General features: G+C 35.5%; 1 protein-coding gene and 1 long non-coding RNA gene across 3 annotated transcripts; both read right to left on the bottom strand.

Moving 5' to 3' along the window:
• Window positions 1-3846: 3846 nt before the first annotated feature.
• On the bottom strand, window positions 3847-6031 carry LOC114711976 (uncharacterized). Of its 2 annotated transcripts, XR_003737184.1 has the most exons (3): window positions 5980-6031; window positions 4430-5703; window positions 3847-4313 (listed from the first exon to the last, which is right to left on the bottom strand). It is a non-coding gene; the product is annotated as an uncharacterized LOC114711976 (long non-coding RNA). The 2 variants fall into 2 exon arrangements; XR_003737183.1 differs by lacking the exon at window positions 5980-6031 and having other exon boundaries at window positions 4430-5860.
• A 572-nt stretch (window positions 6032-6603) lies between these two features.
• On the bottom strand, window positions 6604-17724 carry LOC114711984 (uncharacterized). The gene is made up of 12 exons (XM_028896438.1): window positions 17424-17724; window positions 17029-17297; window positions 16269-16412; window positions 15770-16165; window positions 14820-15167; window positions 13767-14015; window positions 13357-13482; window positions 10336-10429; window positions 7920-8081; window positions 7502-7779; window positions 7160-7288; window positions 6604-7039 (listed from the first exon to the last, which is right to left on the bottom strand). The coding sequence occupies exons 1-12, from the start codon at window positions 17593-17595 to the stop codon at window positions 6893-6895; spliced, it is 2514 nt and encodes an 837-aa protein (XP_028752271.1). The 5' UTR covers window positions 17596-17724; the 3' UTR covers window positions 6604-6892.
• Between the last annotated feature and the right edge of the window lie 847 nt (window positions 17725-18571).

Genomic DNA, 18571 nt, shown 5'->3' with positions numbered 1-18571 from the left:
AAGGAGAAGCGTTGAACCACAATTCAATGTTTTGGTTAAATGTACTGAGATAAGTAGCTTATTTTCCTATGGGCTTACTATTCTGTCTCTTATTATAAGATCCTTTTAACTAAATCGTGCGGTTTAAGAAAACAGTTAAAATAAGTTAAAAACAATTAATATGTAGCAAATAAAATTTTTTTTTCTAAATATGAGAAAGTAATAGTGAGATAAATGAAGAAAGAAAATGCATTAAATACATTAAATTAAAGGTAAAATAAGTAACACTGTATTAAATACTCAGATAAACTCAAAGAAGAGTTGATAAAAAAAAAAACCCATTCAAGAAAATTAGATTTTATAATAAGACACGGAAGGAGTATATCCACAAGGAGTAAAAGTTTTAGACCCTTTAATTCACAGAACATTTGATGAAAATTGCGAAGGAAGCTGATGAGGGATTGCATCATTTATGAACCCCCTTTAGTCAACTTCATTTCATACATTATCATAGGCAAAAGCCTTAGACGAAACTAGGAAGGTTCACCCCCTCCTTCATACCTCATAACCCACCAATAACGAAAGGCAACAGTGGAATCTCCCACATGGTACCACACACACACACACACACACAACAAAATAAAATAAAAAGGAAGGCTTGCATCCCAAGTTTGAAATTTTGAATATTCTGAATTTGTTGAAACATGGTAAGAGTTACTAGCAAAGTCTTTTCCTCTGTGTTAAACTTAAACCCCACCCACGACCATCTATCCCATCGCAAAGTGCTTCTTCAGTAAGGAATCTTTTTGGTCAGTTTCTCATGTTTTCACTTTCTATGTGGGGCTTGTTATGTCCCCCGATCCCCACCTTCATAAAGTTACCTTCTATACTCGCATCATTATGAGCCAACAGTTCGCTACGGGTGCATTTTCCTGATGACATCACATCCCAATAACCATATCCTTATGGTAAATTGGGGAGGATTTGGATTTTAACTCAGCTAGCTAATTTATTTGAAGGGACCTCCTAGAAGATGACAACCCTTCTATTGCTTCCATTGCTTATGGTTTCCATACTCTTCCTTGAATTGTTACCCTGTCTTCACCCTGCTTTCCTGGAATTGCTCTTTCTGCTGAACAGTAAAATGCTTCATTACAGGTCAACGGACTATCCTGAAGATTCAAAATGATGCAACCCTTTGTCTGATTATCATCGTACCGAACTCATAGCAGGCATGGTGGTGGTTAACTATTAGGATTAGGATTACCTCTCCCCTGTCCTTATCTTAGGATTTATTAACAAGGATATGCGGAACCTTTCCTCGAAGCCTGTTCTCAAGCAGTAGATAAGATACGAGCGGATAGCTTCGAAGTATGGATGAGACCTCTAAAAGCTTGGACGAGTAAATCTGGACTAATTTTTCAAGCCAAACTTTCTTAGAAGTAGTGAGTAACTAATACATTTGATAATTCTGCTTGATGGCGCCACATGTAAATAATCTCATAACATCCGACCACGATGGGAGTCACTAAGGACCTTTGTTGTTGTTTTTTTTTTTTTTGGGGGTGACATAAGGAACCTATTGAATACGACCAGCAATTATGAACAGCATCAAATGTTTCCTTGAGCAGATAGGCTCCTTTTTTATTTCAACAGTGCTCCGAAGAAAATTTTAAATTTACTACATAAAAACGGTTCACCTGCGTAGATTACTCAACAACACTAGTCATACCATAACATTTTAATCACAGAGAACATCAAATGACACGGCAACATTAGACGATCAGAACAGCTACAAAATCCCCATTACATAAGAAAGCTGTAGTGAGATTGCATCACTTTCGTAACTCAACCCATGCATCTTACCAAGATAAAAGTTTTCTAATACTCATAACCCAGAACAGTGACTATGAACAGAAACCTGGCAACCGCAAATAAAACATAGGATTGGGGACCAAGATTTCGGTTTAATGGTGTTCCCTACTGAACGAAAGAAACCCTATCATTAGGCTTCAATCCCTCCCACTAAGCTTTTCTCTGATTACAGTATGATTTCACTAATTAATGGTTCCTTCTGAGCCAGCAGAATGCATCATATGGGGCATGGGATATCAGGCAACAAGACTTTCTTTAAAGGAAGCATCGGCTCCCCTCTTATGGCAGGATTCTCCAAGTTTCTGCAGCAACTATCTCCTCTCAGGGATATTATTGATAAAATTATTCACCAAACAATGCAGATCGAAAGAGTTGGGCAATACTAGGGCATAACACAACAATTGTTCATTGAATTCCAGTAACAGCCATTAAACTTGCAACGTCTGGACAACCACTAATCATAATCCCACAGAACTGATGCTGCAATAACATGCTATAGCTTACAATCACATGAAAGACACAATGTTAATCAAGCAAGAAATGACAATATAAACAATCCCTTCAATTCTTGTGACCAATCTTAAGCAAATCAACGTCGTAGTTTCATTCTTGTCAAGGCAGAAGGCCTACCGGGCTTGCAGAAGAGGTAACTACAGAACATTCTAGGTACCAATGACATTGTTGTGCCCTGAAGCCCCAAAATTCCAGGAACATCGAGTGTTAGGACACCAACAATGTCATTGGGACCAAGAAGATTCAAGACCGTATTGCTCCAACCCGGTAGGCTGAACAGGGTGCCTAAAATCACGAGGTCTTTTGAGGGGGGGGGGAGGCAACTATCATAAATCATCCGAATTTGTCACAAAAACGCTGGGAAAGCATAACAGGGGCATAGAACAGGGAGAGAAATTCAAACGCCATATAAACAAAGAGTGAAGAGTATTAGTGTGCCATCTACGCTGGATTTGTTGCTGCCTGATAACGAAGCAACATGTACAGATTCCACGCCTACAAAAAGCGAAAGGGAAGGAGGAAGAATGAATGAAAAGCGGAGAATAGGAAATTCGGCTAAAAAAGGAAGGGACCTCCTTCTAGGGTTTCCAGGGTCCGGCTCCTCGCCGCCACCCGAAGAAACAGGAGGCCGATTTTTATTTTTCTGCTGGAACCACATCTTTGGACTTCTGTCATTTTTGGGCTGAACAACCCATCACATTGTTAACTAAGGAAAGCCCATAGCACCCATCAGCCCATCAAAGTTTAAAACCGAGCATATTCCAGAAGCATGGACCCCACAGTCTTTTCTAATGCTCTTCTTTATTATGGTTTATTCTGTTCCCCGCTAGGATTTGTTGCGTGACTTCTCCCATTTCACTGGTTCATGGAAAATAATTATGAAATTTAAGTATCTTTTTGAGGTCGCTTATTTCCCCTTTTTCCATATACAGTTTCACATTCAAAAATCAATACTACGATCCACCCTTATTTAATATACCATGTGGTTTCAAAAAATATTTTTAATAATAAAAATAACTCTTTTTTATTTTTGAAAAATCCTTAGATAGGTTTTACTAAATGAAATTTACAGATTACTTACTAATTCATTAATATGATATACAAATATGTTTTTTTTTTGTGGTTGAAATATGTTAAAAGTTAAACAAACGAGATTTTTTTAAAACGTGTAATGGGAAAATTTACAAAAAAAATGTATTGTCACTAGTTTTGATGCTTCTCACTTTGATGAATACCTCAAACTCATCGAATCTGAATCGTTCATATTTCATTTGAATTGTCTGGATTTAATTTCTTTTTTATTTTTATTTGTTAAAAATAATTATTTTAATATGTATAAAATCTGAAATATAAATAATATCTTAAGTATCAATTTTTTTTTGAAAAAATAATTTTTCTATTTAAAAACAATTAAATATTTTAAATTTAAAACCGTTCAAATCAAATACAAATAATCCAGATTCAATAAACTTAAAGTTTTCATCAAGATAATGTGCACTAAAACTGATTCAAATAAATGACATACTGTCATGTTTATTTACTAGCATCGATTTACTGGAAGGGATTGACTTAAAGGGATTGGATTACACCGAATCAAAATTATCTAAGAATTGAATTACAAGGGATTATCAAAGTAGGCCACAACTTATGACAAGCCAACTTAGCTAGCTATACAAACCAACCCTTCTCTACAAACAAGCTCGAAATCATTGGAACATTATATTGAAAAAAGATACCACAATTCCTTTTCCTTTTCTTCGTGTCTGACTGCATATACGATATTGTTACCACTTCCAATTACTCTGGATCGGGTCATCCATACTTGGAGTCGATCGCAAAAAAGAATTGATGAAATCAAGTTCTTCGGACTCATGTGAAATCTCAGTGGTTGAGTCCATTTCAGGCGGTGTTTGAATCATTGAATTCATATATGGGTTATATTGTACCTAAATCATATATAAATCAAATATCAGTTCCCATAACGTTTCACATCTTGACGAGCTAGCATGTGATTATATGAACAATATATATTTGTCAGTAGCTCAAGAATTTGTCTGCTTACTCCAGAAATCATACGGATGAGCCCTCTGAAAACTTGGACTAGTAATCTGGACTAATTTTTCATTCCAAACTTTCTTAGAAGTAGTGAGTAACTAATACATTTGATAATTCTGCTTGATGGCGCCACATGTAAATAATCTTATAATATCCGACCTGGACCTTTGTTTTTTTGGGGTCACATAAGGAACCTACTGAATACGAACAAAAATTATGGACAACATCACATGTTTCCTTCAGCAGATAGGCTCCTTTTTTATTTCAACAGTGCTTCAAAGAAAACTTTTAAGCCTACTACATAAAAACGGTTCACCCGCATAGATTACTCAACAACACTAGTTATATCATAACATTTTAATCACACAGAACATAAGATGACACGGCAACATTAGACGATCAGAACAGCTACAAAATCCTCATTACATAAGAAAGCTGTAGTGAGATTGTATCACTTCCGTCACTCAACCCATGTATCTTATCAAGATAAAAGTTCTAAAACTCATAACCCAAGACAGTGACTATGAACAGAAACCTGACAACTGCAAATAAAGTATAGGATTGGGGACAAGGTTTCGGTTTAATGGTGTTCCCTACTGAACGAAAGAAACCCTATCATTAGGCTTCAATCCCTCCCACTAAGCTTTTTTTCTGATTACAGTATGATTTCACTAATTAATGTTTGCTTCTGCGCTAGCAGAATGCATCATATGGGGCATGGGATATAAGGCAATAACACTTTCTTCAAAGGAAGCATCGGCTCCTCTGTTATGACAGGATTCTCCAAGTTTCTGGGACATCTATCTCCTCTCACGGATATTATTGATAAAATTATTCTCACCAAACAATGCAGATTGAAAAGGTAGGGCAATACTAGGGCATAACGCAACAATTGTTCGTTGAATTCCAGTAACAGCCATTAAACTTGCAACGCCCGGACAACCACTAATCATACTCCCACAGAACTGATGCTGCAATAACATGCTATAGCTTACAATCACATGAAAGACACAATGTTAATCAAGCAAGAAATGACAATATAAACAATCCCTTCAATTCTTGTGACCAATCTTAAGCAAATCAACGTCGTAGTTTCATTCTTGTCAAGGCAGAAGGCCTACCGGGCTTGCAGAAGAGGTAACTACAGAATATTCTAGGTACCAATGACATTGTTGTGCCCTAAAATTCCAGGAACATCGAGTATTAGGACACCAACAATGTCATTGGGACCAAGAAGATTCAAGACCGTATTGCTCCAACCCGGTAGGCTGAACAGGGTGCCTAAAAAAGAAGAAGAAGAAGAAGAAGCACCTATCATAAATCATCCGAATATGCCACAAAAACGCTAGGAAAGCATAATAGGGCGTAGAAGAGGGAGAAAAATTCAAACGCCATATAAACAAAGAGTAAAGAGTATCATAAATCATTCGACGCTGGATTTGTTGCTGCCTGATAACGAAGCAACATGCACAGATTCCACGCTACAAAAAGCGAAAGGAAAGGAGGAAGAATGAATGAAAAGCAGAGAATAGAGAAGCGGCTAAAATAGGAAGGGACTTCCTTCTAGGGTTTCCAGGATCCCGCTCCTCGCCGCCACCAGAAGAAACTGGAGGCCGATTTTTGTTTTTCTGCTGGAACTACGAGTTTGGACCCCTGTCATTTTTTAACCAAGGAAAGCCCATAGCACCAATCAGCCCATCAAAGTTTAAAAACGGAGCATATTCTAGAAGTATAGACCCCACTGTCTTTTCTGATGCTCTTTTTTATTACGGTTTATTAGGTTCCCCGCTAGGATTTGTTATGTGACCTCTCTCATTTCAGTGGTTCATGGAAAATAATTACACAATGTAAGAGTATCCTTCTGGGGTCGCTTATTTCCCCTTTTCCATATACAGTTTCACATTCAAAAATCAATATTACAATCCACCCTTATTTAATATACCATATAGTTTCAAAAAAATATTTTAATAATAAAAATAACTTTTCTTAAAAAAAAAATCCTCAGATAGGTTTTACTAAGTGAAATTTGTAGAATACTTATATATTCATTATTCATTAATTCATTAATATGATATGCAAATAAGTTAATTTTTTTGGCGGCTGAAATATGTTAGAAGTTAAACAAATTGAGATTTTTTTCAAGCATGTAATGGGAAAATTTACAAAGAAGATGTAGTAAATGACATACTGTCACGTTTATTTACTAGCATCTAATTTATTTGAAGGGATCTAGTTACACCGAATCAAAATTATCTAAGAACTGAATTACAATCAAATGTCAAAGTAGGTCACAACTTATAACAAGCCAACTTAGCTAGCTATATAAACTAAACCTTGTCTACGAACAAGCTCGAAATCATTGGAACATTATATTGAAAAAAGATACACACCAAAATTCCTTTTCCTTTAACATAAGTAGTTTCCTTTTCTTCATGTCTGAATGCGTATACGATATTCTTACCATTTCCAATTACTCTGGAGCATCCATACTTGGAGTGGACCTCAAGAATGAATTGATGAAATCAAGTTCTTCGGACTCATCATGTGAAATCTCAGTGGTTGAGTCCATTTCAGGCGGTGTTTGAATCATTGAATCCATATGTGAGATATATTGAACCTAAATCATACATAAATCAAATGTTAGTTCCCATTGCGTTTCACATCTTTACGAGCTAGCATATATATGACTATATGAACAGTATATATTTATCAGTAGCTCAAGAATTTGTCTGCTTACTCCTGAAATCATATACCCATTTGCTTGATTTTCACACTCAACAAAGATAGGCTCCCTTTTATCATAAACCAGCTCATCATCCGTTTTTTCTTTTGTTTTCTTCAATAACTTACATAGAACATGGGTTCTCTGCAACATGGAAGAATAATAATTCAAGTATCCATTTTTCAGAATCAGAGCATAGATAATCTGAAAGAATGATAGAGCAACACAAAATTAAATCAAATAATTGTGATGACCCCCATGAAAATTAGTGATAAACATTTAGACTCATCATGTGGCGTGTCAACGAACAAATTTTCCATGCACCTAGCTTGAACTAAACAAGGAATAGAAGCTTACTTGGTTCGGAAGGAAAAGGGTATGATGATATTCATGAATAATCCAATTAGTTTTCATGCCTGGAAGACGTTCTTGGTAGAAAACAAGAGTCTTCTTGATCCCAATGTTATTGTTGGTGACACGGTCCCTAATTTTCCTGTCTTTTCCGGTTACTTTCCAGTAGCCACACGATGTTGCCCTATTAAACCGAGTGCTGTTAGAGTACTTGTAATCGCAAGGACTGAAGAAAAACCATTCTGGGTCGTCCGACTTGTTCAGAGAAAACGACGAAACAGCAGCTGTCGGATAATAATAAGAAGAAGCAACATTAAACCGCAGAGCATCATAAGATGATTGAAGCATGAAGATTGTTAAAGAAAGACAGATATTGGTGTGTAGAAAGAGGATACGTATAGATCGAGGATTTGGATTATGAGACCTGGTAATTCCCAGGGTTCGTACTTGCAAACCTCAATCTCAGGGATGGTGTCGTGGATGGAGGGATCATCAGCCATCAATTTGTGGTGGAGGTAGTGACCGACGAGCTCTTCATCCGTCGGACAGAATCTGAACCCCACCGGCATATCTTGTTGCAGAGGAGCTGCGTCCACCATGGTTGGCTCTCAACTATAATCTGATAAACTTCTCAAAGGGGTAAGCGGAGAATTTGAAGGAGACGAATTAGCTTTGAGTTGTTTGTTTGGAAGAAACAATACAATGGAGGAAAAGAGACTTGAAGTTGGTCACTTTAAGTAAGCATAACTCGCAGTCACAGCTCGCTATAAAGGGGAGATAGTGAAATTGAAATTAAAACAGATAAAAATGAGGTAGATATTTGTATCTATTTTCAGTATCATGCATTGTTCAGCTATATCTTATTTTTTTTAACGAAGGACGAATCATAGGGTCATATATATAATTATATATAAAAGGGGTAACTAATAAATGATGCAGTATATTTTTGTGAAGGATGAAGTTTAAAATTAATTAAATAGATGAACAATCTGATGTGGCGTAATGAATAATCTTAGAAGCTTCGCCGTAAGGAATACTAACGTTAGTGGGGATAGACAACGTCATGCGCGCAGTAAAAGGTCTGTAGGAGGACTTGTAATATCTGGACACGTAATCAAGTGTGGGACCCACCAGTCAACCCGTGTCCTTTTTCTGAGATGGAGACTTCCTCCTTCTTCCTCCCTTCCTTCCTTCGTTCCTTCCTCCCTTCCTTCCTTCAGGTTTTGACCCTGAATTTTGATTTCTCTGTTGCAACTTTATCTCTTTTGTTTGTTTCCATCCCATTCTGTTGCGAGTCTCGATCAGATTTCTGTCTTTTAACCATCATGAAACCTCACGCGTCTTCACTGCTCAGCACAGTTTCAAGGACCAGTCATATTAGTCTTTCATGAGCTTCCAAGCATGTGATCTGATTCCGGTCAAAAAAAAAAAAAAGCATGTGATCTGATCTGTATTAGTCTTCGTGTAACACATTAATGAGACTTTTTTTTCCATGTCTTATTCCCACATTTTTGCTTTTGTTTTTCAATTCTTCTTTACAAGCACCATTTTTTTGGGGCGAGTTTCTGCAAAATGCAGCATCTGTTGAACCACTTTTCTGAGATAATGCATAAGTTCAATTGATCTTATTGCAGCGCTTTGTTTGACTAAAGGGTTCATCTTTCTTGAAAGAAGACCAATAGTGTCTGGTCATGTTCATTAATTATTGCAGGTCTCGTCAAAGATAGACTAATTTAAGTCCTAAACAGGAAAAGAAAAAGCCGAAAATACGAAAATTTGAACACTGCTGTGAATTAATTTCTAAAAACACGTCAAGGGCTGATGGCCAATCTCTTTTTATACATATGTTGACCCCACCATGACCATCGACCCATCGCAAAGTGTCCCTGTGACTCCTGTCTTCCTCTCGTCAAAAATCGAATCTTTTGAGTCAGTTTCTCATGCGTCTTTTTCTTTTTGATGGTTTGTCATGTTCCCCACCACCACCATCAGAAAGATTTTCAATTTAAAATCCAGCTTTCCCACCCTCAAGAATCTAGTTACTGGATCGGTGTTTAATAAGCTATCACCTTTTTCCTTTTAATAAAAAATAACAATTTATTCGGTACTCTTCACTAATATGGATTTGTTGAGTGGGTTTTAGCTCTAATCTATGTAAAATTCTTCTACCATCACTTTTTCGGTTTTTCCAATCATAAATTCACATAATTAAGTTTTACCATTTTGTAAGATCAGATAAATAAACACTGGAGTCATATACTGAACTTCATCTGCATTTTATTTTTCCCAAATTTCCTTAGGCGGATTATTGTAGGCGTCAAACTATTAGTAATACACATGAGCCAAATGGAGATGAATAGGATTGTTCTGACCTATGTTTAAGTATGCATTGTGCGGCAACTATGAAGAAGTTTTGGAACCTGTCTTCTGCACTTTTAAACCACTTTCCTCTATAATATCATATAATCATAGTTACAATGGCAATTCTAATGGAAACTCAGCAACTTTGACTCATATAACATTTTGATTTGCAGAGGGAAGTTACAAAAAGTACACGACAAACTTGGACCGGACTTGATGATCATAAACAACTTGTGTAAATGATATTTTTCTTATTAAGGTTTTCATGTAGGTGTTGTTTAGGAGCCTATAGACATATGGCTATGAGCCCTGTCCTGGCAGACGTGGGGTTTGTATAAGTAAGAACAGCACATTTTAAAAGGTTTGACTGCCTTTTCATATATTCATGCTTTTGTGGTCTGTAAATATTAAGGCTAGTTTCACTGTTTTGTGAAAGACACAATCTCCCATTGAAAACGCCCACAAAAGGTCACAAGAACAGTGCACATATGGAGGCATTTCTGGCTGCAACAGGGGGCATCCTAAAGCTGATGGCACTGCAAACTCAAACTGTGAAGAGCTAGCCATGGAGGCCTGCACAATATTGCAGAAGTATATTGCACACAGATATATATATATATATATATATATATATGTTAACCCATGGTGTGTCAGTCCATAGTAAATAAAAAGCTTCACTTTCGGCTCCTTCTTTTAGGACCTTATTTTCATCCAAGTTGTCTTTGCCTCTCATGCTTAAAAATCATTTCCAAATGTAAAGCCAACTCTTTCAAACTTCCTGTGCTAGACATGGAACCAATTTTATGTAATTGTAGTTTTTCGAGATCATTGTGTCAGCTTTTACTTGATACACATTTCTTATTCTGTCAGGATTTGTTGTGTGTTCTGTTCAGAGAAAGTGCAGGCTCTGAGCTCTATATATGTTCTTGGCTGGCCTGAAATATTTGGAGATATTGAAGGGATTCTGGCAAGCAGGGATGGTGCTATAAAGGATTTTGTGTCCATGTTTCCTCATTCTATCATTCTATTACTCATTTACTCTATCAAATGATACTGAAATTATTTCCATGGTGGTCCAACCTTACTAAGTTCAATTTTGGTATTTATTTTTTCTCTTAATTAAATAAGCAAACACTAATAACTTGAGGTAGGAGTGAGAAATGAACTCCTACCTGTAAAAAAGTTTTCATGTTACTAGGCCACGAGCCATTAACTTTCGTCTAAAGCTTTTATGAATAATTGATTTAATTTCTTAGATTTGGTCAAAATCATGAATTCCATTTCTCTTAATGTGCTTGGCTTGGGTATTACATTTTCAATCAATAGCCATGAATTTAAATGATTAAAATATTTTGAAAGTACATGTCATATAAAAAAGGTAAATTTCAATGTTCAAAATTGGACTGCAAGATATCTGATATGCTTCCATACTTATGTCAAAATGGAGTTGGAAGGCGAATTTGCATGTTTTAAGGAAAAAAGGATAGCTGCAACATGAAAGCAGACTTTTTGTTTTTTTTTCTTTTTGGCCATAGCGTGAAAGCACAGTCTGCTATTATATGTTTCCCCCCACTTCCTGATGATCAATGTCCTGTTATGATCTGAAAAAGCAAGAGTCTTTTGAAAGCTTCTTTTGAGAAGTTTGAAATAGAAGCTTATGCTCATTATTCTGATATTTAAAATTTTAAGGAACCGCGGAATATGTTTAAATCCTTAGCTCTCAATGCTTTATTAGTATGTTATTTTCTTGGCTTTAAAATATTTATAAAGGGATTATTTTAAATGTTGGTAAATAAAAAATAATATGAAAATTTCCTTTAATTACCTCAACGAAATAGATGTTGCCCGCAATGTTGTTTTGTTATTGTTATTTGCCCATGGGAGGGTCTCTGGCTAATAAAGAATAACATAAGCAGGGATATTATGGTACTAACCCTAATTCTTAATATAAAAACTAGTTTGAGATTTAATTTAGTTTTAAATATAATATCCTAATTCACTTTGTCTCTCATATTTATTTATTTTTTCTTAATATAATCTTTATAACTGTTGCACATGTTAAATGTTTTATCAAATGATAGTTCTAACTTTTGACTAGTTTTTTTATCTTTTTTTTTCACTAGCAAATGACAGTTATAGTTAACACACATTGGTTTGTTTCAATTAGTGGTAGAAAATGTAACTTATTTGAGTAAAAATTAGATTGGATAATATGATTTATATTTGAATCGACTTTCATAAAACTCAGCTTGTAAAGTTTAAAAAAAAATTGTTTGGATTATGATTGAATAAGTAAGTTTAGTTTGTAGAATGATCAAAATGGACATGAATTTTATTAAATAATAAAAAATAATTAAAAATATTAATTTACATTTTAAATTATTATAATAGGAAAAATTATATTTAATGAATAAGATATATTTAAATCAGAAGTCTAATGTAAAAATTTTCAAACCAAATAATATAACATAATTAATTGGATAATATACTCTGTGTAATACTGTAATTTATGTAAATATAAAATTAAAAATAATATTAAAAATTAAAAATACTATAAAAATTATTAAAAATTATTTTTACTTGAGAGAATATTAAAAATAAATAACTAACAACTGATTGGGAAGTACAAAGAATATATAGAGAGAAGCATAAAAATAACATAAACATAAGGGCAAAAATATCTTTTAATTTCAAAAAGCTATTTTTACATAATTCACAAGTATTCCTCTGGTTCTATTTATAGGGTAAAGAGAGAAGATTTTTTTTTATTCTATTTATAAATCACTTCATTAAATTTTTATCATGAATTTACTATATTGTCATTCATTTATTATAGTATAGATAGTTATTTTTTTTAAAGAAGTATATATTAAATATAGATAAAGTTAAAAAAGTGTTATATTTTAATGAAGAGTTAATATAGTTCAAGATTTTTCTTGGTTTGTGTGAAACATGTTGGAAATACCGTATAAATAGAACCAGAAAAGTAAGTTTTAGCTGCTTTTGTAATAATTGTGTTTTAAAAAGCAGCTTTTAACCCATAAGTTAAATTGGCTAAAAGTTATGACAAACAACTCCTAAATTTGCAAACTGACTTATCACACCTATAAACTATTTTTCCCCCCTACAAAATGCCTTACCAAATAGGCTGATTATTAGCAAGAGTATTTTAGAAAAAACAACATCTGTTTATTACAAATAACTAATTTAACAAATTTTTTAATTTATTTAAATTAGTTAACTAGTTTTTATATTAAGAACGGTAACTAATTTATTACATGCAAAAAATTAATATAAAAAATTAGGTTTATGTTCTCGTTGTAAAATACGATAATAACGACTTATTATATTTATATTTACAGTTTTATCCCATTTAATTAGCCTATCAACTTCTACTAGGCTTTCCCCAGACTGCAAGTTCTCAAGTTAGTCTACAGTCTACACACATGGAGCGTATGTTATGTTAATAGAATAATAAAAAGTCGAATGTCGTAAGAAACCAGGAACTCTGGTTTTGGCGTAGACGTTAAATTATCAGATCTCAAATCCTCATACAATGTCCTCCCAAGTCCCATCCCACGGCCTAAAAAAATTTGGCCAGGGATCACACCAAATCGGTTAGGATTCTGCACAAGGTTGATTCCACGCACAAACTACAAATAGCACTTTACAGGGATGCTTTTATTGGCTTTACACAGAGCTACACCAACACACTTGTACATAAAAGTTACATAATACCATGCTTGCTCTTGGAAAAACAAGGCTGCTTAGGTTGGATAAGACAAAAAGTATTTTCCTGGGTAACGACCACAAACCATTCTTCACCTCAAAACTTGATTGTTGCCGCCTGCTTGCGCTTCAGATTACTCACGCCATTGAAAAAGCAGTTCTTCCAAGCGGGAAGGCATTAACAGAGCTTCCCACATGATAGCATTTCCCAAATAATGAATACAAACAGCAAAAGCCCTATAACAACATTGCCAAGATATACGAATGGCGGACTAAGGTTTTGGCTTGATGGTGTCTCCAGTTGAATGGAAGAATTCCTCCGACCGACACCAGAGGATTCCTTGCTTGCGGCTTTTGAAGTATTTCTTTTATCAGTAACCTGTGCTTCCCTCTTATTATTGTTTGAACACTCCAGTGTTTCTTTCTGAGCCTGCATGATACGTCATATGGAGAATGGGATATCAACAAGAAGGTAAAATAAGGTTGTCTTCCAATGAAGCATCTCTGTCAAGACAAGCATTTTTATTTTTCTAGCGAAGCACAACTTGGCTTTCTCAAATTCAGATCCTTTGAAGAACTTCACCACGATGAAGTAGAGAAAGATAGAAACCGAATAGTGGGTCTCACCTCTACCCATGTAGAGGCCTAAGTGAGACCCACTATTTTTTTTTTTCCTATCTTCCTATACTTCAACAAGATGAATCATCTCTGTTAAGACAAGTCTCTGCATTTTCCCCATAAAGTGCAGCTTGGTTTTCTCAAATTTAGATAATGAAGTAGACAAGGATAGGAAAAGAATAGAGGGTCTAGCTTCGGCACATTTAGACTCCATATAAGCAAGACCCACTATTTTCTTCCTATCTTTCTATACTTCACTAAAATGAAGCAACCCTGTCGAGACAAGCTTCTCCATTTTCCTTGCAAAGTGCAGCTTGATTTTCACAAATTCAGATCCTCTGAAATATTTCGTCATGATGAATTAGGGCCTGTTTGGGTGCTCCAAAACCGTAGTTTCAGAAGTATTTTTCCGCAAAACGAGGTAACCTCCTCCACATATTTACTTCGTAATCCGTAAAAACACTTCTGAAACCATGGTTTGGTTTCTATCCAAACACTCCCTTAGACAAGATAGGAACAGAATATCGAGTCTCAACAAAAGTAAGACCCACTATATTCTTCCTATCTCTACCTCATCCCCTGAAGTATTTTAAGGACCCGAATTTGATTTTCTCACCTCATTATATGCCTCTTTGGTTGAAATCTTCCTATGTGTTTGAGATCTTCTTGCCCCAGGTCTCAGTGACACAGAGCTGGCTGATCTTGGTCGATATTGGGTTTTGCACGTCTTTAGAGTGGAAGCAGAGCTAGCAAGCTTTATCCGATTGATCTTGAGTGGTCTAGCAGGGGTCGAGTCCCCAGAGGAAGAGTCCACGTCATATTGAAAGGATCTGCCCTTTTTCTCTTGTTTTGCTTCTTGGTTCGAAGAAGGTTCAGAGCTGTTAACCTCTGAAATTAGCATGATTCCACCCCTTGGACCATCATATTTATTAGATTTGGTCGAAGTATCTGGAATATAGCCATACTGTAACAATTTCCAAAGAGAATATACAGATGGTGTTAATTCTTCATGTCGCCAAAAAGAAAACCCAATAAAAAGAAGTGTGCTTCTGAAGTACTCCTCCGGTCCTTAATATAGGACCCAATTGTTGAGTTGGTTTTGGTCCTAAATATAAGACTTATTTCTCATATTTATCAATTTTCTCTAAATTACCCTTATGGATACTCCCTCAACCATAATCAAGTAGAAGAGAAAGATGGGGTATTAAGAAAGATGATTATGGTGTTTTAGAAAAAATGTGTTACTTTTCTTATAATTAACTAACTTACCTAACTTCCTTAATCTAATCAAATTAGTTAAATGGATCTTATATTAAGGACCGGAGGAGTATAATACGCCAGAAATAAGTAATTCACAGGGCATAGCAGAATAACAACGCTAACTCCAAGCTAAAATTTCATTCGCTTCTCAGAAGCTATAGGAGAAAATCAATTTATATTGTAGCAATAATCCTGGGAAATGCACATCACTACAATGCCCTCAATGATTTTAATCTACACAACGATGTTTTGTTTACGAGATATTAGAGATATAGTTCCAATAATATTAGAAGAATGTATCTTTACCTGTGCAGAGACAACTTCTGCATCTGTGTCACTGCTTTCACAGTGCACCATTCTCAGAGGTTGAGAGGGGTTGAACCCATGGACAAAAGCATCTTTCCTTCCCTCGTTCACAGACAGGTCCACCTCCTCCTCAAACAGCTCCAACTCCTCCTCATCATCGGCAAAGATTGAATTCATGAACACGTCAGCATTGTCTTCCTCTTCAGTAGTTTGTAAATTCCAGTTTACAATGCTGTTGTCATTTCCTGTATAGGAATTGAGCCTTGGGGAAAATTGGAAAGAAAATTCCTGCCCATTGACTATGGGAGAAAGAGATAAGAAGTCTGTGTCAACTTCATCTGCTGGGTGTAGTGTCTGAAAAATTGAATCCAGATTGATTGAGGGCGAAGAGGGTACCTAAAACACATATATAAGCCAATTGTTAGTTCTCAGCATGTTTAACACACTATGCATAATTGAAGAACTAGCTCTCAATGTGTCCAAGAATTCTTTTGCTTACATCCGGGATTCTGCTCCCACTTGCTAGAATTTCAAGGTCAGAAGGCACATTGCTACTCGGCTCCCCTTCATCAAAGATTAATGCATCGGTTCCCCCTTCTGCTCTCTCAGGTTTCTTCATTAACTTGCATAGAACAAAGGTCCTCTGCAAAATTTGGAAGAATGATCAGGCATTCATTTGTTAGAACAAAGCACAGTAAAAGCCAAGACAAACCAAGCTCATCCTTCAAAGTCGGGAAGCTTGTTGCCTGAACAATTCAATCACGGCAAGAACCGTAAAAGAATAATCGGTATTGAACTTATATTCCATATCTTGATTTTCTCGGTTGATATATACAAATTATCCTGTCATTTTTTTTCTTTTTAGTTTCATATCGTATAACATATATTATAATAATAAAAAAAAAAGACTTATATACATCTGAAATACGCCTAGTAAAAAAATGAATATTTTTGGTATTGACTGTTTTACCACGCAATCAATGGTAAACATTTCCAATCAAATACTGTGATGTAAAGAAAATTGAGCCATAAAAAGAGTAAAACACAATAATTTCTCATGGTATTCCAGTAGCTAGAGTCGTGAGTCGTAACCACTACCAGAACCAGAAATTTTGAAACCCAAAAAACCCATGTCATAGAACGTAAGCGCAAAATGTTAAATTAAGGAAGCGTTGATGTTTGATAATGCCGAGAAGCATTTCGATCCAAACACCTCAGATGCCCACCAATCCCTGAGCTTACTATTCTATGAAGCCTACCTTGTCAGCAGGAAATTCTAAAGCCTGATATTCATGGATGACCCAGTTGGTCTTGACGCCATGAGGAACACGACCTCTATAGAAAACCAGAGTCTTCTTGGCCCCGATGATCTTGTTGGTGCCTCGAACCTTGATGTCCCTGTCTTTGCCAGTGGGTTTCCAGAAGCCACGCGATGTTGCCCTGTTAGACCGAGTACTATTAGAGTACTTGTAATGGCGAGGACTGAAGAAAAACCATTCTGGGTCATCCGACCTGATCTTCGAAAACACTGAAAACAGCACAAGTAGACAAAGAAAAGAAGAGGAAAATCAAACCCCACTGCATGAGATCATTAAAGCACACAAGTTTAAAAGAAAAACACACACACATATTCCAATTTAGAACGGAGTTATACCTGGTAAATCCGAGGGCTCGTGCTTACAAACGTCAACCTCGGGGATAATCTGGAGAACGAAATCTTCACCGATCAATTTGTTGGTCAGGTAGTAATCCACGAGCTCTTCATCTGTTGGGCGGAATCTAAATCCCACAGGCATAAATTCCAGCAGTGGACCTGGGTTCGCCATTGTTAGTTCAAGTATACAATAAGCTTACGAAATGGAAAAGCAGAGAATTGGAGCTGAAGCTTGAGAGAGAGAGAGAGGGAGAGAGAGAGAGGGAGAGAGGCTTTCAGTGAAGGGTGCTCGGAGCTCGCCTTCGCGACGCCTTCGCTATTTGTAGTGCGAGCAATAGTAGAAGGCATTGACTGACTGCGTACTTCCGTGGTGGCTTAACTCAGAAGCTACCTTTTTTGACACCAACAAAAAAACAATTATAATTTTAAACTCATTTTGTTTTAGTTTTAGCGAATAAACATTTTTAAGCGGATAAAAATTAAATCAAAATTTTCAAATAAAAAATGATTATTTATTTTAAATTTCAAAAACTAAAATTGGAGATATCATAGCATGATAAGCTAGTACATGTACATATTTGTATACATTATTTGTGTTTTCTGTATTGTATTTTTTTATTTTAATATAACAATTTTTTTTAATAACAGTAATGAAAGAAGCTTCCTCCTTTTGTATGTGTGATATCAATGACATAAACCAACATTACAAAAGTATTTATAAACACTTTTACGTAAGTTGAGATAAAATTTTTATCATATTCTATAAATTATGTTTGAAAAGCTACTTATAAATCATTCTAAATAATTCTTAGTCAATAGATTCTACAACTAATTTTACAAATTTGAATTTTTGCATCAATAAAAATAAATAAACATAACATATCTGAGAAAGCAGATAAAACAATAGAAGCAGGAAATGGAATATAAATTTTATTTCATTTTATATCATATATAATTAACACACTCCACTTCTATGATTGAGTTGACGTCGACATGCCTAGGTCATGAAAAGAAACATATCGTAGCAGCTTCAAAACCGTGTTTGTTTTTACTCAAAAAATTGCTTGGAAATTGGAATGGAACACCGCGTAAGGGAGGAATGTGGGTGCCGACTTGGACGCTTCCCCACCACTCTTTACTCTTTTCTC

Source organism: Neltuma alba, unplaced genomic scaffold (assembly GCF_004799145.2).
Source record: "Neltuma alba isolate B1F8T4 unplaced genomic scaffold, ASM479914v2 tig00011324_pilon, whole genome shotgun sequence".
Taxonomy (NCBI): Eukaryota; Viridiplantae; Streptophyta; class Magnoliopsida; order Fabales; family Fabaceae; genus Neltuma; species Neltuma alba.
This window is presented reverse-complemented; position numbering and strand designations above follow the sequence as displayed.

Coding starts and splice junctions, on each gene's coding strand:
- LOC114711984 (XM_028896438.1), bottom strand. CDS start 17,595: ATGGCGAACCCAGGTCCACTGCTGGAATTTATGCCTGTGGGATTTAGA. Junction 16,413..17,028: donor TAGAATTTCCTGCTGACAAG/GTAGGCTTCATA, acceptor CAAATTTTGCAG/AGGACCTTTGTTCTATGCAA. Junction 7,040..7,159: donor ATGGGTATATGATTTCAGGA/GTAAGCAGACAA, acceptor TGTATGATTTAG/GTTCAATATATCTCACATAT.